The sequence below is a fragment of the Heptranchias perlo genome, chromosome 5, assembly GCF_035084215.1.
Source record: "Heptranchias perlo isolate sHepPer1 chromosome 5, sHepPer1.hap1, whole genome shotgun sequence".
Lineage (NCBI taxonomy): Eukaryota > Metazoa > Chordata > Chondrichthyes > Hexanchiformes > Hexanchidae > Heptranchias > Heptranchias perlo.
Window position 1 is genome coordinate 132,392,963 of NC_090329.1, and position 24,078 is coordinate 132,417,040.

The 24,078-nt window shown below is 45.9% G+C and overlaps 1 protein-coding gene across 1 annotated transcript in view; it reads right to left on the bottom strand.

Moving 5' to 3' along the window:
• LOC137322209 (dynein axonemal heavy chain 8-like) overlaps positions 1-24,078 on the bottom strand; it is a 1,675,662-nt gene that overhangs the window by 1,029,946 nt on the left and 621,638 nt on the right. Inside the window, exon 35 of the mRNA XM_067985325.1 lies at positions 5,782-5,908. Within this exon, the coding sequence (XP_067841426.1) occupies positions 5,782-5,908 (127 nt within the window). The remainder of the gene's footprint in view (positions 1-5,781; positions 5,909-24,078) is intronic.

Here is a 24,078-nt window from a genome sequence, read left to right on the forward strand (position 1 = left end):
GATAAGGAAGACAGTCAATGACCCGTTATATTAAAAACAGATAACATTTGTTCGCTGGTGGGGTTACGTGTAGCGTGACATGAACCCAAGATCCCGGTTGAGGCCGTCCTCATGGGTGCGGAACTTGGCTATCAATTTCTGCTCGACGATTTTGCGTTGTCGTGTGTCTCGAAGGCCGCCTTGGAGTATGCTTACCCGAAGGTTGGTGGCTGAATGTCCATGACTGCTGAAGTGTTCCCCGACAGGGAGAGAACCCTCCTGTTTGGCGATTGTTGCGCGGTGTCCGTTCATCCGTTGTCGCAGCGTCTGCATGGTCTCGCCAATGTACCATGCTCTGGGGCATCCTTTCCTGCAATGTATGAGGTAGACAACGTTGGCCGAGTCACAGGAGTATGAACCGTGCACCTGGTGGGTGGTGTCCTCTCGTGTGATGGTGGTATCTGTGTCGATGATCTGGCATGTCTTGCAGAGGTTACCGTGGCAGGGTTGTGTGGTGTCGTGGACGCTGTTCTCCTGAAGGCTGGGTAATTTGCTGCGAACGATGGTTTGTTTGAGGTTGGGTGGCTGTTTAAAGGCGAGTAGTGGAGGTGTGGGGATGGCCATAGCGAGGTGTTCGTCATCATTGATGACATGTTGAAGGCTGCGGAGAACATGGCGTAGTTTCTCCGCTCCGGGGAAGTACTGGACGACGAAGGGTACTCTGTTGGTTGCGTCCCGTGTTAGTCTTCTGAGGAGGTCTACGCGATTTTTCGCTGTGGCCCGTTGGAACTGTCGATCGATGAGTCGAGCATCATATCCCGTTCTTACTAGGGCGTCTTTCAGCGTCTGTAGGTGTCCATCGCGTTCCTCCTCGTCTGAGCAGACCCTGTGTATTCGCAGGGCCTGTCCATAGGGGATGGCCTCTTTGACGTGGTTAGGGTGGAAGCTGGAAAAGTGGAGCATTGTGAGATTGTCCGTGGGCTTGCGGTAGAGTGAGGTGCTGAGGTGCCCGTCTTTGATGGAGATTCGTGTGTCCAAGAAAGAAACTGTTCCGACGGGCCACAGCGAAAAATCGAGTAGACCTCCTCAGAAGACTAACACGGGACGCAACCAACAGAGTACCCTTCGTCGTCCAGTACTTCCCCGGAGCGGAGAAACTACGCCATGTTCTCCGCAGCCTTCAACATGTCATCAATGATGACGAACACCTCGCTATGGCCATCCCCACACCTCCACTACTCGCCTTTAAACAGCCACCCAACCTCAAACAAACCATCGTTCGCAGCAAATTACCCAGCCTTCAGGAGAACAGCGTCCACGACACCACACAATCCTGCCACGGTAACCTCTGCAAGACATGCCAGATCATCGACACAGATACCACCATCACACGAGAGGACACCACCCACCAGGTGCACGGTTCATACTCCTGTGACTCGGCCAACGTTGTCTACCTCATACATTGCAGGAAAGGATGCCCCAGAGCATGGTACATTGGCGAGACCATGCAGACGCTGTGACAACGGATGAACGGACACCGCGCAACAATCGCCAAACAGGAGGGTTCTCTCCCTGTCGGGGAACACTTCAGCAGTCATGGACATTCAGCCACCGACCTTCGGGTAAGCATACTCCAAGGCGGCCTTTGAGACACACGACAACGCAAAATCGTCGAGCAGAAATTGATAGCCAAGTTCCGCACCCATGAGGACGGCCTCAACCGGGATCTTGGGTTCATGTCACGCTACACGTAACCCCACCAGCGAACAAATGTTATCTGTTTTTAATATAACGGGTCATTGACTGTCTTCCTTATCTCTCTCTTTTTTTTGGGGGTTTGTATATTCGGTGGCCTTTTTAGGTGACACCTTTCTGTCTGCTCACTGTGATTGCCTTGGCAACGGGCAGTAATCACCAGGCATTGTTCTGTGATTTTAAAATGCGAAGGATTCGAAAATGTCATTTCCACACCACCTGAGGAAGGGGGAAGCCTCCGAAAGCTTGTGGGATTAAAAATAAAATTGTTGGACTATAACTTGGTGTTGTAAAATTGTTTACAATTGTCAACCCCAGTCCATCACCGGCATCTCCACATCATAGAAAATAGACAACAGAGGAGTTTGGCAGTGCTTAATTGTATGTATTTCAATGCAAGGAATCTAGTGAATAAGGCAGATGAACTGAGGGCACAGATAGATACGTGGAAGTATGATATCATAGCTATTACTGAAACATGGCTTAAAGAAGGGCAGGAATGGCAGCTCAACATTCCTGGTTACAGGATTTCCAGACGAGATAGAGAGGGGGATAAAAAAGGAGGGGAGGTGGCAATATTGGCTAAAGAAACAATTATAGCCATGAGGAGGGATGATATGTTTGAAGGATCATCAAATGAGGCCATATGGGTTGATCATCAAATGAGGCCATATGGGTTGAACTGAAAAACAAAAAAGAAGCAATCACACTGCTGGGAGTGTACTATCGACCCCCAAACAGTCAGAGGGCGATAGAAGAGCAAATACGTAGGCAAATTTCTGAATAGTAGGGGATTTCAACTACCCTAATATTAACTGGGATAGAATCAGTGTAGAAGGTATGTAGGGCGCAGAATTCTTCAAATGCATTCAGGAGAACTTTTTTGGCTTGTACGTAGCAAGCCCAAGAAGAGAGGGGGCAGTTCTGGACTTAGTTTTTGGGAATGAAGCTGGGCAGGTGGAAGGGGTATCAGTTGGAGAGTATTTTGTTGGTCGTGATCATACTTCAGCTCGATTTAGCGTAGTTATGGAAAAGGACATCGATAAACTAGGAGTAAAAGTTCCAACTGGGAAAAGGCCAATTTTACTAAGCTGAGATGTGATTTAGCAAAAGTGGACTGGAAACAGCTACTTGAAGGTAAATCGGTGTCAGAGGAGTGGGAGACATTCAAGGAGGCGATAGTGAGGGTTCAGAGCAAATATGATCCCACAAAGAAAAAGGTGAGACTCCCAAATCTTGGGTTCGATTTTACACATAAATTGCGGGTGTGTTGCGGCCAGGGGGGCTGCGAAAATTGCAGAAATGCTCCAACCCACCGACTTCCGAGTTCCCCACGGACGCACCTGTGCAGGGTCAGGCAAAAAAAATGAAATAAATTAAATCAAAAACCATTGCACGAAGTTAAAACACAAAATCAACCTACCTTTCCCCTGGATGTCAAGGAGCATACAGGGTCGGATAAGGCAAATAAGGTAGTTTATGTCAGATACCAAGAGCCCAATACTGCAGAAAGCTTGGAGGAGTATAGAAAGTGCAGGGGTGAAATTAAAAAGGAAATTAGGAAAGCAAAGGGAGGACATGAAAAAATACTGGCAAGTAAAATCAAGGAAAATCCAAAGATGTTTTATAAACACATAAAGAGCAAGAGATGGGGATTAGGCATGGGCAATAAATGCTAGCCTTGCCAGCGACGCCCACATTCCATGAACGAATAAAAAAAAAGAATAACTAAGGAAAGAGTAGGGCCTATTAGAAACCAAAGAGGTCACATATATGTGGAGGCGGAAGATGTGGTATGGTTCTAAATGAAGAATTTGCGTCTGACTTCACAAAAGAGGGGGACGATGCAGACATTGGAGTTAAGGAGGAGTGTGAAATATTGGAAGGGATAAACATAGTGAGAGAGAAAGTATTAAAGGGTTCAGCATCTTTGAAAGTAGATAAATCGTCAGCCCGGTAAAATTGAAATCAATGGGAATCGAGGGAAAACTCTCCAGTGGCTGGAGTCATACCTAGCACAAAGGAAGATGGTAGTGGTTGTTGGAGGCCAATCATCTCAGCCCCAGGACATTGCTGCAGGAGTTCCTCAGGGCAGTGTCCTTGGCCCAACCATCTTCAGCTGCTTCATCAATGACCTTCTCTCCATCATAAGGTCAGAAGTAGGGATGTTCGCTGAAGGTTGCACAGTGTTCAGTTCCATTTGCAACCCCTCAGATAATGAAGCAGTCCGTGCCCGCATGCAGCAAGACCTGGACAACATCCAGACTTGGGCGGATAAGTGGCAAGTAACATTCGTGCTACACAAGTGCCAGGCAAAGACCATCTCCAACAAGAGACAGTCTAACCACCTCCCCTTGACATTTAACAGCGTTAACATCACTGAATCCCCCACCATCAACATCCTGGGGGTTACCACTGACCAGAAACTTAACTGGATCAGCCACATAAATACTGTGGCTACAAGAGCAGGTCAGAGGCCAGGTATTCTACGCCGAGTGACTCACCTCCTGACTCCCCAAAGCCTTTCCACCATCTACTAGGCCTACTAACCACCTCCCCTTGACATTCAACAGCATTACCATCGCCGAATCCCCCACCATCAACATCTTGGGGGTCACCATTGACCAGAAACTTAACTGGACCAGCCATATAAATACTGTGGCTACAAGAGCAGGTCAGAGGCTGGGTATTCTGCGGCGAGTGACTCACCTCCTGACTCCCCAAAGCCTTTCCACCATCTACAAGGCACAAGTCAGGAGTGTGATGGAATACTCTCCACTTGCCTGGATGAGTGCAGCTCCAACAACACTCAAGAAGCTCGACACCATCCAGGACAAAGCAGCCCACTTGACTGGCACCCCATCCACCACCCAAAACATTCACTCCCTTCACTACCGGCGCACAATGGCTGCAGTGTGTACCATCCACAAGATGCACTGGAGCAACTCGCCAAGGATTCTTCGATAGCACCTCCCAAACCTGCAACCTCTACCACCTAGAAGGACAAGAGCAGCAGGCACATGAGAACAACACCACCTGCACGTTCCCCTCCAAGTCACACACCATCCCGACTTGGAAATATATCGCCCTTCCTTCATCGTCACTGGGTCAAAATCCTGGAACTCCCTTCCTAACAGCACAGTGGGAGAACCTTCACCACACGGACTGCAGCGGTTCAAGAAGGCAGCTCACCACCACCTTCTCAAGGGCAATTAGGGATGGGCAATAAATGCCGGCCTTGCCAGCGACGCCCACATCCCACGAATGAATTTTAAAAAAGGCACAAGTCAGGAGTGTGATGGAATACGCTTCATTTGCCACTTATGTAATAATTCCTTTTATTTTACATTAAGTAGCCCCTTAATCTACAGTCATGCAGGTAACTTGCCTTTTCTTTCTACAAGCTTAAGTCAGGTGCAATTCTGATGGAATTTCTGGGATAGCAGCTTTATCCCTCATTATACTGTTATTTGCATACATTCAGCCGTTTGGGACAAGTGCACCTTCTACCAGCTGCTAATTCTACTGGAATTTAACATGTGCTTTTAGACTCAGTGTAAATCTAACTTTTGCCCCAAATACTAGTCCTCTATGCCAGAATTACGTTACTTTTGTATCAAAACAAATCTTGGAATTTTTTTTTGTGTAACTATTTATACCATGAAAAATATACTCATTCGTATCCAAATTACAACAGAAAAACTTGGGGGAGGGAAGGAAAGGAAGAGGGAGAAAATCAAAAGACAATAAGACTTGGCCTCTACTCAAGATTGCTAAACTAGCAATTAGAAATTAGGAAACAACCATAAAATTTATCTTTATTGTGGGAAACAACTGACCCAGATTTACTCCTGAAAACAGATGAGAGAGAACTGAAAGCCTGTCTCAGAAAGAGGCAGTTACACAGCAAAGTGAGGGACTGTGGCCCAGATGATTTTATTTTTTTTCCGCCCTCCACCCGTGGATGAGACAATGCTAATTTTTATGTGCATGTTGAAGGAATGATGAAAAATCTTATTTAATGCGTAAAGCTGCTTTAGTTCCTACCTGTGTTCAGTTCAATAAAATCTACTGTAATGGTAGAGCTAAGTTCCTCAATCTCTTGTTGAAAAGCAGCATAGCGCTCGATTTCTGTTCGGAGTTCATACAGACTGGGATTATTGTCCATAAATTTCTATGTAGAAATGATCAGAAAGAAATTATAAATTTAAATTAAATCCACAAAATATTTTCAGATATTGCATTTAAAAAATGTATAATTTACTGAAAATGGCCAAATTATAAAATGTAATAATAATTCATGTCTTTAGATTTTCCTCCACAATAAAATTAATCAGATCATTTTCAAATTTCCACTTATGTTCATATACAGAATACTTTTTTAAAAGTACATCAATATGTTTAGGCCCTATTGTCAGACCTTGTCAGAAGAAACTTTATTCAGGTTCACAGAAGTAACCGTATTGTCAATTAGAGGTGGTGACAATAGTCATCCAACTGAACATTAGTTGAAATTATTCAAACATGCCATTTGAGCCCACATCCCAGGAGCAAATTAAATAAACAGCAGTACAAATTAGCCATGTGACCTAGGCAATTAAGTGGCTTATGGTGGTTACAGTAAAGGGTGCAAAGAGTTGATGCAGATGAGCTCTTTTCAATGAAATGCAACTATGTATGTTATTTAAACATACCTAAGCTCTCAAAAGTACCCAAACCTATAGAAAACCGTAGAAAATCTTACTTAACTGAGTTGCAACGCTTCAGTGTTACCATAAATAGAAATGATTCCATTTTAAGAGAAACAGCCCTGAACTTTGTCGGAATTGATAATTAGGCAACCACAATAGCAAAGGAATGGTAAAGAAACTAGTCACCTTTGTCATATTATAAAACAGGTCCCTGAATTAACATATAAAAGACAGCTGGATTTCAATTTTGTCACAAAAAATTATTTTGATAAACTGGAGATTGGATAGTGAAAGGTAGGTAGTAGTAGGGTATATCTCACTGCCCTAGCAGTGTTAAATTATATCCAGATTCAAAGGTTAATCCCTGGATGGGGTAAAGGGAAAGGAGGGGGACGAGGAAGATGGAGCAGGAGAGGATGAGAGGAGCCTGCTTCCATCCTATTAAGACCTAGAAGTTTACAGATTAGAAGGAAGCCATTGTGCCCTTTGCTAGGGCTATCCCAAACTAATCCCACTGTCCATTTCCCTCCACTTGCCTCTGTATCTTCCTCCGCTTGAATTATTTATCCACTTTTTCCTTTAAAAGATGCAATGCTGTCTACCTCAACTACTCCCTGTGGAAAAGCATTCCATGTTCCAACCACCTACTGCATCAGTACATTTCTCCTAACATCTCTCCTCACTCGCTGTAACAGTTTTAAATTGATGACTCCTCATCACTGACCTCCCAGAGGAAATATTATTTCCCCATTCACCCCATCGAAACCCTTCATAATTTAAAAAACTTCTTTAAAGTTCACAGGCACTGATACCTCCCCACAGACTCCCATCCGCCCCCCCACCGGATACTGACCCCTCCGGACGCTGGTCCCCCCACCGGACACTGACCCCCCCAGAAGCTGACCTCCCCGGGCACTGAACCCCTCCAGAATCTGATTCCCCCCCGGGCACTGAACTGCTCCGGATACTGATTTCCCCTGGGCACTGAACCCCTCCGAACACTGATACACCCCGGACACTGACACCAACGGACACTGATCCCCCGTCCTGGAACTGACCCCCGACACTGTTCCTCTCACCCAGGCACTGAACCCATCTGGACACGGATCCCATCCAGACACAGACACACCCGTGCACTGTCCCTCCCTTGGAAGCTGACCACCCATGGACACTGACACCTCCCCGGACCTGGCCCCTCCCAGGGCACTGACAGCCTTTGGACACCGGCCTCCTGGATACTGAGTCGGACCTGGATCCAGTGCAGGAAGCGCTTCAATGACCTAACTAGGTGAACCAAAGTGAGTACACTTATTGATTCTCCTACATTCTGTCTTCCACATCACCTCCCTCACCCCCCAACTCATTCTGCACCGCCAACGCTACTCTATCACATCACTCCTCAAACCCATCTAAGTCTCATCCTCAACTTACCGGCACTTCCTCACCTCCCCATTAGTCACCCCACCACTACCACTCACCCCACTCCTCATCCAATTTGATGTTTCTGTCTCATACTCACCCTCTGATGCATCTCTTTCACGGTCAGCCTCACCCAAACCAATGCATTCATCATATGGCCACTTCACCATTACTCACTCACACGTCTGTTCTTTCTCCCCTTCTAGAAGAGAGCGCAAAATGCACGGAAGAGTGTGAGGACCTGAGGGGGGGGGGCCGCAACAAATTGTTATATTTACTGACGCAGAGCAGGAGGCTCTGGAGCTCAGCCGAACCCTCGAGTGCCTGTCTGTCGGGGACGCCGAGACTGGCAACTCACAAACATAACTTTAACATTCAGCACACACAATATGAATTGATGTTAACATGCCTTGCTATCTTCAGCACCTCAGTATGCTCATTGCAACATGACACATCTGTGATGATGCTTAATATTGCCTCCTGTTCTCTTACAAGACCTTCAGTGACTGCTGTGACGGCAGAGGGCCATTCCTCAAAGGACCTGCCAGCCTCTGAGAGTGCACTGTCACATCCTAGCGAGCCATCCACCAGCGCAGATACTCACACCTCAGTGGGTCCTAGTCCTCAGTTAGTTGGGTTGGCACCTAGTGAGTTACCACACACGTGAGCACGAGCAGACACTGGTGGCAGGGGCAGCTGCGGAGAGTCCGTTTTGGTGGGAGCACTCCTCTCCAGGCTCAGCTCAGCTGGATGCAGATGCAGAACTCTGGGGGCCATCCGTTAAAAGGAGAATGATCGAGGGACAGCAGCACATTTGCAAGGTGCCGGAACAGGCGCCATGCGCATTCTCCACAATAGCACAGAAGATGGGGGAGTCCAACTGCTGCAGGAGTGGAATGGGAGCACAGGTACGTGAGGGAATCTCTGAGATAGCGTCACAGGGACATGAGGAGCTCTCTCAGATACTGTCACAGGTAAGTGCAGGAATGTCTGCGATGGAGAGAAGGCTAGCCTCGATTGAGCTTCAAGCACAGCTCAAAATGAATCCATTCAGGCTCTGACAACGGCTGTTCGGACTCAGGGTGAACAACATTCTGTCGCCTTAAACAGGCAGACAGATACGCTAGTACTGGCCTTACAAGGCATCACACATGTCCTCCAAACTATTGTCCAGCAGAGTGGTAGGAGTGATGTGGGCCTGGCCCAGGGGAGGGATGATGGCGAAAGGGGACATGGAAGTGGGGACTCAACTCAAAGCACTCCCACGTCTCACCCGTTGCCCCCCTCTCAACCAGTACCCGCAATGCTACCTCATCTTCAGGTGGCCGGGACTGCCCCTGCACAGGTGCAGGTGGAGCAGTCTTTGGAGGGGCCCTCATGGGCTCCAAAACCCAGTGGGTGTAGGCCCAAAGCAGTCAGGGCATGAACAAGAGCAGCCTGCCACTACCTCTCCTGTAACAACAACAGGGGATGCACCACATAGAAGTAGTTGGAAGAGAAAGGCGAAGGTTTTGTAAGCACGAAGGGGATACACAAGGGTGTTTGACAGTTGCTCATGTTTTTCATTTGCATTTGTTTTTTGTTAAAATCACATTAAATGTTATGATTGTCACCGCTACTGCCACATCTTGGCCATTCTTGACTGGCATTTGTGATTGGGTCCTTTCATGAGGTTCACCAAGAACGGTGACACTTGATGCCACCCACTGGGTCACTTTACAGAGGTTGCAGGGCTGTTTTGTCTAGGGAGGGGTGGGGGGGCTGGTGTGGCCGTTGCTCTTTCCAGGTGGTGTGAGGACTGGACTCTTCACACTTTCTGATGTTAGGAGAACCGTTCACATATCTGTGAGTCCCTGCCCTTAAGAGCAGTCAGGTGAGCCGCTGCTCTGCCCATGGGTTCCTCCTGCTCCTCGTCCTCCTCCTCCACCTCCTCCTCTTCCATCTCCTCCTCAATGTGGATGGCAGATGTGGATGGGGCCTCCTCAAGCGGCACCCGTCTCTGTTGTGCCAACACACGACTATAATGCATCCCACTCTGTCTGGTGCATATTGAAGCGCTCCTCCAGAACGATCAAGGCACCTAAATTGGATCTTGAACAGCCCTATAGCATGTTCAGTTGTAGACCTGATGACAATGTGGCTGTCGTTATAGGGACGCTGTTACTTGGTGATGGAGTTCCTCAGAGGTGTCATAAGCCACGTGTGCAGGGGGTATCCCTTGTCCCCGAGGAGCCAGCCCTTAAGTGTGTTCGGTGTGCGGAAGATGGACGGGATGTTGGATTCCCGGAGGATGAAGGAATCGTGGTAGCTGCCAGGGAATCTGGCGCCCACATGAAGGAATCTTTTGCGGTGGTCACAAACGAGCTGAGTGTTGATGGAGTGATACCACTTCCTGTTGATGATCAGTCCTGGCTCGTGTGGAGGTGATTGGATTGCTATATGGGTGTAATCGATTATACCCTGCATCCGTGGGAAGCCAGCCACAGAGTGGAATCACACTGCCCTCTCCATCTGGCTGAGGTTGTCCATCGGGAAGTTGATGTACTGCGAGGCCCTGTGAAACAAGCCGTCGGTGACCTGCCTTATGCATTGTGTGCAGACCCCAGCGATGTCCCCGGTGGCACACTGGAATGATCCAGAGGCAAAGAAGTTGAGGACAGTGGTGACTTTGACAGCGACGGGTAAGGAGATGCTGCTTTGCCCAACCGGGAGCAGCTCGGCATGAAGGAGGCTGCAGATGTCTGCAACTACCTGGAGACTGACACTGAGCCTCCGTATGCACTGCTCCTCAGAGAGGTCCAGGAATCTGAGCCTTGGTTTCTAGACCCTGTGGCGAGGGTGGTGCCTCCTGCGACGTCACTCTCTCTATTGTTGCCCTCTGTGCTCTTGTGCAGGTGCCTATGGCACAGAACCGTATTGTGGAGCTCCAAGTGGCGGAGATGGACGCCGTGCCTGGCAAGGCTGGTGATGTTGCTTGTCCTCCAATGAGTGGAAAGTAAGAATTTTCATTGAAAACACAAAATCTTGCAGCCAAAACTTTGTCTGAAAGAACTTGAGTGTTCTGCTGCAAAAAGTGACCTTTTCTCCTCATCTGTCAAAGAAGCATTTGAATGTGCAACTGGCTGCTGGCTGAAACACATCTGTTGCAACATGGAGTGTTTCCCACAGCACGGGAAACACTCTGAGGATGCTTCAAAATCGCACCTCTGCCTCAATGTGGAGAAAATTAACTAGTTCAACTACTTAAACTATCTAAACAACTGTGTCAAGTATCATCCCGACGGCTTTAATTCTCGGTGGGACTTCCGCATTCAGGAGGCGCGCGCGCACCCAGACGCGTCAGTAGGGAACCCGGAAGTCTGCGGGTTGGAGCCGGGTTCTGAACCGATTGGAATTTCACCGATTTTCGGAGCACCCCCGCCCCCAACGCATCCGCAATATCTCTGGAAAATTGAGTCCATTGTGTCCTCCTCACAGCTCACTTTCCCACCTAGCTTTGCATCGTCAGCAAACTTGGATACATTACACTCGGTCCCTTCATCTAAGTCATTAATATAGGTTGTAAATAGCTGAGGCCCAAGCACTGGTCTTTGCGGCACCCCATTAGTTACAGCCTGCCAACCTGAGAATGTCCCGTTTATCCCTACTCTCTATTTTCTGTCCTTTAACCAGACCTCTATCCATGCTAATATATTACCCCCAACTCCATGAGCCCTTAACTTGTGTAACAACCTTATATGTGGCATCTTATCGGATGCCTTTTTAAAATCCAAATATACTACATCCACTTGTTCTCCTTTATCTACCCTGCTTGTTACATCCTCAAAACACTCTAATAAATTTGTCAAACACAATTTCCTTTCCATAAAACCATATTGACTCCGCCTAATCATATTACGATTTTCTAAGTGCCCTGTTACCACTTACTTAATAATGGATTCCAGCATTTTCCCAACGACCGATGTCAGGCTAACTGGCCTGCAGTTCCCTGTTTTCTCCCTCCCTCCTTTCTTGAATAGCAGGGTTACATTTACTACCTTCCAATCCAATGGGATCGTTACAAAATCTAGAGAATTTTGGAAGATCATAACCAAGGCATCCACTATCTCCACGGCCACCTCTTTTAGAACCCTCGGATGTGGCCATCAGGTCCAGGGATTTGTCGGCTTTCAGTCCCATTAGTTTGTCCAGTACTTTTTCTCTAGTGATATTAATTGTTTCAAGTTCCTCACTTTCATTTACTCCCTGGTTCGCTACTATTTTTGGTATGCTTTTTGTGTCTTCTACTGTGAAGACAGATACAAAACATTTGTTTAACACATCTGCCATTTCCTGATTCCCCATTATAATTTCTCCTGTCTCAGCCTTTAAGGGACCAACATTTACTTTTGCTACTATCTTTCTTTTTACATACTTGTAGAAGCTCTTACAATCCGTTTCTATATTTCTTGCTAGTTTACTTTCATAGTCTATTTTCTCCCTCTTTATCAATTTTTTGGTCGTCCTTTGTGGGTCTCTTCTTTCAATCTAATACATACGAATTAAGAGCAGGAGTAGACAATTCGGCTCCTCGAGCCTGCTCTGCCATTTGATAAGATCATGGCTGATCTGATTGTGACCTCAACCCTACTTTCCCGTCTACCTACTATAACCTTTGACTCCCTTGTTAATCAGGAATCTATCTAACTCAGCCTTAAAAATATTCAATGACCCTGCCTCCAACGCTCTCTGGGGAAGGGAATTCCACAGACTCATGACCCTCTGAGAGAAAGAAGTTCTCCTCATCTCCGTCTTAAATGGGAGACCCCTTATTTTTAAACTGTGGCCCCTAGTTCTAGTCTCTCCCACAAGGGGAAACATCCTCTCAGCATCTACCCCTTCAAGTCCTCTCAGCATCTTATATGTTTCAATAAGATCACCTCTCATTCTTAGAAACTCCAATTTATAGAGGCTCAACTTGTCCAACCTTTCCTCATAATATAACCGCCTCATCCCAGGAATCATTCGAGTGAACCTTTTCTGAACCGCCTCCAAAGCAATTATGTCCTCTATTAAATAAGGAGACCAAAACTCCAAACAGTATTCCAGATATGGTCTCACCAAAGCCCTGTACAACTGTAGCAAAACATCTCTACTTTTATATTCCATTCCCCTTGCAATAAATGACAACATTCCATTTGCCTTCCTAATCACTTGCTGTACCTGCATACTAACTTTTTGTGATTCATGTACTAGGATACCCAGATCCCTCTGTACCTCAGCGTCCTGCAGTCTTTCTCCATTTAAATAATATACTGCTTTTCTATTCCTCCTGCCAAAGTGAACAAGTTCACATTTTCCCACATTATACTCCATCTGCCAAATTTTTGCCCACTCATTTAACCTATCTAGATCCCTCCTCTCCTTAACTTCTTTAGTTAGCCATGGGTGGATCACTTTTACCATGTAGTTTTTATTTCTCAATGGAATGTATACTTGTTGAGAATACTGAAATATTTCTTTGAATGTTTGCCATTGCTTTTCAACTGTCAAACCCTTTAATTTAATTTCCCCAATCTACCTTTGACAACTCACCCCTCATACCTATTTAATTGGCTTTATTTAAGACTCTATTTTCTGACTTAAGTATGTTATTTTCAAACTCAATGTGAAATTCTATCATATTATGATCGCTCTTCCCCAGAGGTTCTTTTACTGTGAAATTACTAATTAACCCTCTTTCATTACACAACACAAGATCTAAAATAGCCTGTTCCCTCATTGGTTCCATGACGTTTTGCTCCTGGAAACCGTCTCCAATACATTCCATGAACTCGTCTTCCAAACTACCTTTGCCAATTTGATTTGCCCAATCTATATGCAGATTAAAGTCCCCCATGATTACTGCATTATCTTTGTTACAAGCTCCTATTATTTCATGATTAATACTTTGTCCAAAGCAATAGCTACTATTAGGGGGCCTATAAACTACTCCCACCAGTGTTTTCTGCCCCATGTTATTTCTTATTTCCACTCAGACTGATTCTACTTCCTGATCCTCCGAGCCAAGATCCTTTCTCACTACTGTCCTTATGTCATCCTTTATTATTAGGGCTGCACCCCCTCCTTTTCCATTCTGCCTGTCTTTTCTAAATGTCACATACCCTGGAATATTTAGTTCCCAAACTTGGTCATTTTGCAACAACATCTCTGTAATGGCAAAGAGGTCAAACCCATTTATCTCTATTTGTGCAATTAATTCATCTATCTTGTTACGAATGCTCCATGCATTCAGATAAAGAGCCTTTAGTTTGGACTTTTTACAATTTTTTTCCAGCTTTGACCTTACTTGTTGTTGCACTATTATTGGTAAACTCTCTGTCCCTTCCTGCTACACTCTGCTTATCTTTACCCAAGTCACCACACTGTTGTATTGTCTTAACTTTTCTCATTAGATTTCGAAATTTCCCCTCACCTGACTCCTCCCTCCCCCACCTTTGTCGTTTGAAGCACTATAAACAGCCCGAGTTATTCATTTTGCCAAGACGCTGGCCCAGCCCGGTTTAAATGGAATCTGTCCCATCGGAACAGCTCCCTCTTTCCCCAGTACTGGTGCCAGTGCCCCATGAATCAAAACCCCTTCCTCCCACACCATTCTTTTGAGCCACACATTTAACTCTCTGATCTGTTTGTCCCTATGCCAGTTTGCACGTGGCTCAGGTAGTAATCCAGAAATTATTACCTTTGAGGTTCTGCTCATTAATTTAGACCCTAGCTCCTCAAACTGTCTTAGCAGAACCTCATTCCTAGTTCTACCTATGTCGTTGGTCCCTATGTGGACCACAACAACTGGATCCTCCCCCCATGCTCCAAGTTCTTTTCGAGGAGGAGAAGTCCTTAACCCGAGCACCGGGGAGACAATACAGCCTTCGGAACTCTTGGTCGCGGCTGTAGACAACAGGATCTATCGCCCTGGTTATACTGTCTCCTACCACTACCACATTCCTTTTCACTCCCCCCACTTGAATGGCCTCCTGTACCACAGTGCTATGGTCAGTTTGCCCATTCTCCATGCTCTCATCCATGCGGGTAGCAAGTATCTCGTACCTGTTGGACAAGGTCAAGGGCCGAGCCTCCTCCATCACTACATCCTTGGTCCCCATACCTGCCTGACTTCCAGTCACATCCTCCTGTCCCTGACCACTGAACGAATCTAAACTATTATCTAATCTAAGGGGTGTGATTGCCTCCTGGATCAAAATGTCCAGGTAACTTGCCTCCTCCCGGATGCATCGCAATTTCTGCAGCTCGGACTCGAGCTCAACAACTCTGAGCTGAAATTCCTTGAGTTGCAGACACTTGCCGCAGATGTGGTTGCCTGGGATCACACTGCTCTCCACAATCTCCCGCCCTGGGACACTGACCCCACCTCCCCCAGCCCCGGATACTGACGCCCCCCTCAGATACATGCCAAGAATGGGAAACTATAATTGGCAGAGACTTGAGAAACTGAGACTTTTCACTGGAGCAGAGAAGGCGATGTGGTGATTTAACAGAGATTTTAGATATGGAGGTGGTGCCAGAGGACTGGAGGATTGCAAATGTTACACCCTTGTTCAAAAAAGGATATAAGGATAAAACCAGCAACTACAGGGTGGTAATAGTAGGGGACTTTAACTTTCCCAACATTGACTGGGACAGCCATAGCATTAGGGGCTTGGATGGGGAGAAATTTGTTGAGTGCATTCAGGAGGAATTTCTCATTCAGTATGTGGATGGCCCGACTAGAGCGGGGGCAAAACTTGACCTCCTCTTGGGAAATAAGGAAGGGCAGGTGACAGAAGTGTTAGTGAGGGATCACTTTGGGACCAGTAATCATAATTCCATTAGTTTTAAGATAGCTATGGAGAATGATAGGTCTGGCCCAAAAGTTAAAATTCTAAATTGGGGAAAGGCCAATTTTGATGGTATTAGACAGGAACTTTCAGAAGTTGATTGGGAGAGTCTGTTGGCAGGCAAAGGGACGTCTGGTAAGTGGTAGGCTTTCAAAAGTGTGCTAACCAGGGTTCAGGGTAAGCACATTCCTTATAAAGTGAAGGGCAAGGCTGGTAGAAGTAGGGAACCTTGGATGACTCGGGAGATTGAGGCCCTAGTCAGAAAGAAGAAGGAGGCATATGACATGCATAGACAGCTGGGATCAAGTGGATCCCTTGAAGAGTATAGAGATTGCCGGAGTAGAGTTAAGAGAGAAATCAGGAGGGCAAAAAGGGGATATGAGATTGCTTTGGAAGATAAGGCAAAGGAGAATAAAAAGAGCTTCTACAAATACATAAAGGGCAAAAGAGTAACTAGGGAGAGAGTAGGGCCTCTTAAGGATCAACAAGGTCATCTATGTGCGGAACCACAAGAGATGGGTGAGATCCTGAATGAATATTTCACATCGGTATTTACGGTTGAGAAAGGCATGGATGTTAGGGAACTTGGGGAAATAAATAGTGATGTCTTGAGGAGTGTACATATTACAGAGAGGGAGGTGCTGGAAGTCTTAACGCGCATCAAGGTAGATAAATCTCCGGGACCTGATGAAATGTATCCCAGGACGTTATTGGAGGTTAGGGAGGAAATTGCCGGTCCCCTAGCAGAGATATTTGAATCATCGACAGCTACAGGTGAGGTGCCTGAAGATTGGAGGGTAGCAAATGTTGTGCCTTTGTTTAAGAAGGGCGGCAGGGAAAAGCCTGGGAACTACAGACCGGTGAGCCTGACATCTGTAGTGGGTAAGTTGTTAGAGGGTATTCTGAGAGACAGGATCTACAGGCATTTGGAGAGGCAGGGACTGATTAGGAACAGTCAGCATGGTTTTGTGAGAGGAAAATCATGTCTCATGAATTTGATTGAGTTTTTTGAAGGGGTAACCAAGAAGATAGATGAGGGCTGTGCAGTAGACGTGGTCTACATGGACTTTAGCAAAGCCTTTGACAAGGTACCGCATGGTAGGTTGTTACATAAGGTTAAATCTCACGGGGTCCAAGGTGAGGTAGCCAATTGGATACAAAATTGGATTGACGACAGAAGACAGAGGGTGGTTGTAGAGGGTTGTTTTTCAAACTGGAGGCCTGTGACCAGTGGTGTGCCTCAGGGATCGGTGCTGGGTCCGCTGTTATTTGTTATTTATATTAATGATTTGGATGAGAATCTAGGAGTCATGGTTAGTAAGTTTGCAGATGACACCAAGATTGGTGGCATTGTGGGCAGTGAAGAAGGTTATCGAGGATTGCAACGGGATCTTGATAAATTGGGCCAGTGGGCCGATGAATGGCAGATGGAGTTTGATTTAGATAAATGTGAGGTGATGCATTTTGGGAGATCGAATCGGGCCAGGACCGACTCCGTTAATGGTAGGGCGTTGGGGAGAGTTATAGAACAAAGAGATCTAGGAGTACAGGTTCACAGCTCCTTGAAAGTGGAGTCACAGGTGGATAGGGTGGTGAAGAAGGCATTCAGCATGCTTGGTTTCATTGGTCAGAACATTGAATACAGGAGTTGGGATGTCTTGTTGAAGTTGTACAAGACATTAGTAAGGCCACACTTGGAATACTGTGTACAGTTCTGGTCACCCTATTATAGAAAGGATATTATTAAACTAGAAAGAGTGCAGAAAAGATTTACTAGGATGCTACCGGGACTTGATGGTTTGACTTATAGGGAGAGGTTGGATAGACTGGGACTTTTTTCCCTGGAGAGTAGGAGGTTAAGGGGTGATCTTATAGAAGTCTATAAAATAATGAGGGGCATAGACATAGGGGCATGAGGTAGATAGTAAAAATCTTTTCCCAAAGGTAGGGGAGTCTATAACGAGGGGACATAGATTTAAGGTGAGAGGGGAGAGATACAAAAGGGTCCAGAGGGGCAATTTTTTCACTCAAAGGGTGGTGAGTGTCTGGAACGAGCTGCCAGAGGCAGTAGTAGAGGCGGGTACAATTTTGTCTTTTAAAAAGCATTTGGACAGTTACATGGGTAAGATGGGTATAGAGGGATATGGGCCAAGTGCAGGCAATTGGGACTAGCTTAGTGGTATAAAATGGGCGACATGGACATGTTGGGCCGAAGGGCCTGTTTCCATGTTGTTAACTTCTATGATTCTAAACTTCTATGATTTTACAGGCCAGTCAGTTTAACCTCAGTGCTGGGGAATCATTTAGAAACAGCAAGAGCCAGGTTCGGGGCACCACGGGTGGCTCTGCTGCACAGGAGGGGAGGAAGAAGAGTGGCAGGGCTATAGTGATAGGGGATTCAATTGTAAGGGGAACAGATAGGCGTTTCTGCGGCCGCAAACGTGACTCCAGGTGGTATGTTGCCTCCCTGGTGCTAGGGTCAAGGATGTCACGGAGCGGCTGCAGGGCATTCTGGAGGGGGAGGGTGAACAGCCAGTAGTCGTGGTATATTGGTACCAATGACATAGGTAAAAAAAGGGATGAGGTCCTGCAAGGCGAATTTAAGGAGTTAGGAGATAAATTATAAAGCAGGACTTCAAAGGTAGTGATCTCAAGATTACTACCGGTGCCACGTGCTAGTGAGTATAGGAACAGGAGAACAGACAGGATGAACGCGTGGCTGCAGGGATGGTGTAGGAGGGAGGGATTTAGATTCCTGGGACATTGGGACCGGTTCTGGGGAAGGTGGGACCTGTACAAGCGTGACGGGTTACACCCGAGCAGGACCGGGACCAATGTCCTCGCGGGGGTGTTTGCTAGTGCTGTTGGGGAAGGTTTCAACTAGAGTAGCAGGGGGATGGGAACCTGAGCGGGGAGTCAGAAGGGAATAAAATTGAGAGCAGCAAGAGAGGGGAAGACCCAGGGGAAATCTACAATACAAATGGTACAAACAGTTGTTCAAGAACAAGTGAGAGGGAAAAGCGTAGAGCAGCGGAAAGAAAGTGTACTTTAGGCACGACAGATAAAATAAAAACTAGAAAACGTAAGGCGAATAACCCAGCATCAAAGCTGTGGCAGGGGGTTGGGAACCTGAGCAGGGAGACAGAGGAAAGCGTGTCAGGAAGGGACAGAAGGTATGGAGTAAAAGGTAAAGTGCTATAAAAGGAAAAATTTGAAAGTTCTTTATCTGAATGCACAGCACAAATAACTACGTATGGGTATGATCTTGTGGCCATTACAGAAACATGGCTGCAGGGTGACAACGACTGGGAATTAAATATGCCAGGGTATTTAACAATCAGGAAGGACAGGCAGGAAGGAAGGGGAGGTGGGGTGGCTATGTTCATAAGGGAAGGAATCACTGTAATACAGAGAAAAGATATTGGGACAAAGGATCAGGATAATGAAACAGTTTGGGTAGAGATAAGGAATAATAAGGGGAAAAAACACTAGTGGGCGTAGTATATCGGCCTCCTCATAGTTGCAACTCTGCTGGAAGAAGTATTAATCAGGAAATAGTCGAGGCATGTAATAAGGGAACAGCTATAATTATGGGGGATTTTAACTATCATATTAACTGGACAAATCAAATTGGGCAGGGCAGCCTTGAGGAAGAGTTTATTGAGTGTATTAGGGATGGATTTCTTGAGCAGTATGCAACTGATCCTACAAGGGGGCAAGCAACCTTGGACTTGGTCATGTGTAATGAGCCAGGATTAATGAATAATGTCTTAGTTAAGGATCCCCTTGGAATGAGTGACCATAACATGGTTACATTCCATATCCAATTAGAGGGTGAGAAGGTTGGTTCTCAAACAAGCGTACTGAGTTTGAATAAAGGAGACTATGATGGTATGAGAGCGGAATTGATTAAAGTGGACTGCGAAAATAGATTAAAGGGTAAGACGGTACATGAGCAGTGGTGTTCATTCAAAGAGTTATTTTACAACTTTCAAAAAATATATATTCCACTGAGGAAAAAAGGGTGTAAAAGAAATGACAGCCATCCGTGGCTAAGTAAAGAAATTAAGGATAGTATCCGACCAAAAACAAGGAAATATAAGGTAGCCAAACTTAGTGGGAGGATAGAAGATTGGGAAGTCTTCAAAAGACAGCAAAAAGTAACGAAAGGATTGATTAAGAAAGGGAAGATAGATTATGAAAATAAATTAGCAAAAAATATAAAAACAGATAGCAAGAGTTTTTATAGTTATATAAAAAGAAAAAGGGTGGCTAAGGCAAACGTAGGTCCCTTAGAGGATGAGACCGCTAAATTAATGGTGGGAAACACGGAGATGGCAAAAATGCTGAACAAATATTTTGTTTCAGTCTTTACGGTAGAGGACACTAAGAATATCCCAACACTGGACAAACAGGGGGCTCTAGTGGGGGAGGAGCTAAATACGATTAAAATCACTAAGGAATTGGTACTCAGTAAATTAATGGGACTCAAGGCGGATAAATCCCCTGGACCTGATGGCTTACATCCGAGGGTCTTGAGGGAAGTGGCAGTCGGGATTGTGAATGCTTTGGTAATAATTTTCCAAAATTCTCTGGACTTGGCAAAGGTCCCGGCAGATTGGAAAACTGCCAATGTAACACCCTTATTTAAAAAGGGTAGTAGGCAGAAGGCTGGAAATTATAGACCAGTTAGCCTAACATCTGTGGTGGGTAAAATTTTGGAGTCTATTATTAAGGAGACAGCAGTGGAACATTTGGATAAACATAATTTAATAGGACAAAGTCAGCATGGCTTTACGAAGGGGAAGTCATGTCTGACAAATTTGCTTGAGTTCTTTGAGGACATAACGTACAGGGTGGATAAAGGGGAACCAGTGGATGTAGTGTATTTAGACTTCCAGAAGGCATTCGACAAGGTGCCACATAAAAGATTATTGCTCAAGATGAAGAATCACTGGATTGGGGGTAATATTCTGGCATGGGTGGAGGATTGGTTATCTAACAGGAAGCAGAGAGTTGGGATAAATGGTTCATTCTCGGACTGGCAACCAGTAGCCAGTGGTGTTCCGCAGGGGTCGGTGCTGGGTCCCCAACTCTTTACAATCTATATTAACGATTTGGAGGAGGGGACCGAGTGTCACATATCAAAGTTTGCAGATGATACAAAGATGGGAGGGAAAGTGGAGAGCGAGGAGGACATAAAAAACCTACAGGGGGATGTTGACAGGCTGGGTGAGTGGGCAGAGATTTGGCAGATGCAATACAATATTGGAAAATGTGAGGTTATGCACTTTGGCAGGAAAAATCAGAGAGCCAGTTATTATCTTAATGGCGAGAAACTGGAAAGTACTGCAGTACAAAGGGATCTGGGGGTCCTAGTGCAAGAAAATCAAAAAGTTAGTATGCAGGTGCAGCAGGTGATCAAGAAGGCCAACGGAATGTTGGCTTTTATTGCTCGGGGGATAGAATATAAAAACAGGGAGGTATTGCTGCAGTTATATAAGATATTGGTGAGACCGCACCTGGAATACTGCATACAGTTTTGGTGTCCATACTTAAGAAAAGACATACTTGCTCTCGAGGCAGTACAAAGAAGGTTCACTCGGTTAATCCCGGGGATGAGGGGCGGACATATGAGGAGAGGTTGAGTAGATTGGGACTCTACTCATTGGAGTTCAGAAGAATGAGAGGCGATCTTATTGAAACATATAAGATTGTGAAGGGGCTTGATTGGGTGGATGCGGTAAGGATGTTCCCAAGGATGGGTGAAACTACAACTAGGGGGCATAATCTTAGAATAAGGGGCTGCTCTTTCAAAACTGAGATGAGGAGAAACTTCTTCACTCAGAGGGTAGTAGGTCTGTGGAATTTGCTGCCCCAGGAAGCTGTGGAAGCTACATCATTAAATAAATTTAAAACAGAAATCGACAGTTTCCTCGAAGTAAAGGGAATTAGGGGTTACGGGAAGCGGGCAGGAAATTGGACATGAATTTAGATTTGAGGTTAGGATCAGATCAGCCATGATCTTATTGAATGGTGGAGCAGGCTCGAGGGGCCGATTAGCCTACTCCTGCTCCTATTTCTTATGTTCTTAAACGATAACCCAGGACGAAATTAATAGTTACTTGAACAAGTGTGGATTAATAAAGGAAAGCCATCACTGATTTGTTGAAGGCAAATTATGTTTAACTAACTTGATCGAGTTTTTTGATGAGGAAACAGGGAGGGTCAATGAGTGCAATGCAGTTGATGTTGTGTATATCGACTTTCAAAAGGCGTTTGATGAAGTGCCACATAATAAGCTTGTCAACAAAATTGAAGCCCATGGAATAAAAGGGGCAGCGACAGCGGCAGCGGCAGCATGGATACAAAATTGGCTTAGTGACAGGAAATAGAGAGTAGTGGTAAACGGTTATTTAATGGACTGGAGGAAATTATAGTGGTGTTCCCTCGGAGTTGGTACGAGGACCACTGCTTTTTTTGACATATATTAATGACTTGTACTTGGGTTTAGAGGGCACAATTTCAAAATTTGCAGATGACACAAAACTTGGAAGTGTAGTAAACAGTGAGGAGGATAGTTATCGACTTCAAGAGGACATAGTCAGGCTGATGAAATGGACGGGCACATGGCAGATGAAATTTAATGCAGAGAAGTGAGAAGTGATACGTTTTGGCAGGAAGAATGAGGAGGGGTAATATAAACTAAAGTGGGTGCAGGAACTGAGAGACCTGGGGGCATGTGTACACAAATCTTTGAAGGTAGCAGGACAGGTTGAGAAAGTGGTTAACAAAGCATACTGGATCCTGAGCTTTATAAATAGAGGCATAGAGTACAAAAGCAAGGAAGTTATGTTGAACCTTTATAAAACACTGGTTCGGCCACAACTGGAGTATTGTGTCCAATTCTGGGCACTTTAGGAAGGATGTGAAGGCCTTGGAAAGGGTGTAGAAAAGATTTACTAGAATGGTTCCAGGGGTGAGGGACTTCAGTTATGTGGATAGATTGGAGAAGCTGGGGTTGTCTCCTTGGAGCAGAGAAGGTTGAGAGGAGATTTGATAGAAGTGTTCAAAGTCATGAAGGGTTTAAATAAAGTAAACAAAGAGCAATATTGCGAAGAACGGAAGGGTCGACCTCCAACTTGGTGCAGGGTTTTGCGCAGAGCTTGCAGAGCATCCTTTCCAATGTGGAACGGCGGTCACCTTGATCAGCACAGCTGTGGAACCCATCATGATGGAGCATTTCATGACCAATTTGACAGCTTCCATCGCAGCACAAAATGCTGCCACCTTGGCTCTGGGTCCCATTGTTGACAGGGGCTTCCAGGGCATCACAGCAGTCCAGCACTCTGTTCTCCAACAGAGCACTAGAAATGCTGAGGCTCCGCCCTGGTAGAGTGGCATTGGGTCCATGAGAGGAACCTGCTGTCCTCTCTCAGGGTGACAGCATACCTGCTCCAACACCTGCCACTCTTCCAGTGTCCTTGCTGATGCCTGTCCCAGACTGCTGCAGCCTAGGCTTAAATGGTGCAGTCTGCAGCCAGACTCGAAAGGCCCAGAGCTAATCGAAGTCGTCCTCCAAGGCCATCTGCAGTCTTCTCAATGGAAGCTCAGCCTTCCACTTCCCAAGCTCCAGCCACTGGGGAAGCAGCTCGTCGGAGCACCAGAAAAGAGAAAGCAACATGAAAGATAGGCACTTAGTGACTGCACAAGTGTGATTAGTTTAATTTTGTGCTCAAAATGTCAATATTGATTTCATAAATTTGGATTTGGATTTGCATTTGATGTTGGTTTTTATGTCTGCAGTCAAGTGAGGGAGGCACCAATAAGTGTTGAGAGAAAAAGGACGATGTGATGGTTATTGTAAGAGGAAAGGTAAGGAGTGTGGGACTACTGGTGAATGGAGACATGGAGTTGAGGTTAGTGAAAGCGCTCTTCAATCAGCTGATCTCGGAGAGCCCTGGCAGAAAGGGGCTTTCTTCATTGCTGCTATATTCCTCCTCTTCCTGCTTCTCCTCCTCAATTTGTCGGTTCACAGGTGGTGGTAAGGGCTGGACCCTCATGATGGGGAAGTAGTGGAGCATGGAGCAGATGACCACAAATCTGGATATCCGCTCAGCGATGTAGTGCAGGGCTCCTCCTGAATGGTTTGGGTAGCAGAAATGTTGTTTGAGGATGCCGATTGTCTGCTTGATGATGATCCTTATGGCAGCATGCCTCTCATTGTACTCCTGTTGTACAGGTGTGCGTGGGTTCCTAAACAAAGTCTTGAGCCACATCAGGAAAGGATAACCCTTGTCGCCCAATAGCCAGCATTTAACTTGGAGGCCTAGTTGAAATATGGGCGGCACAGAGGACTG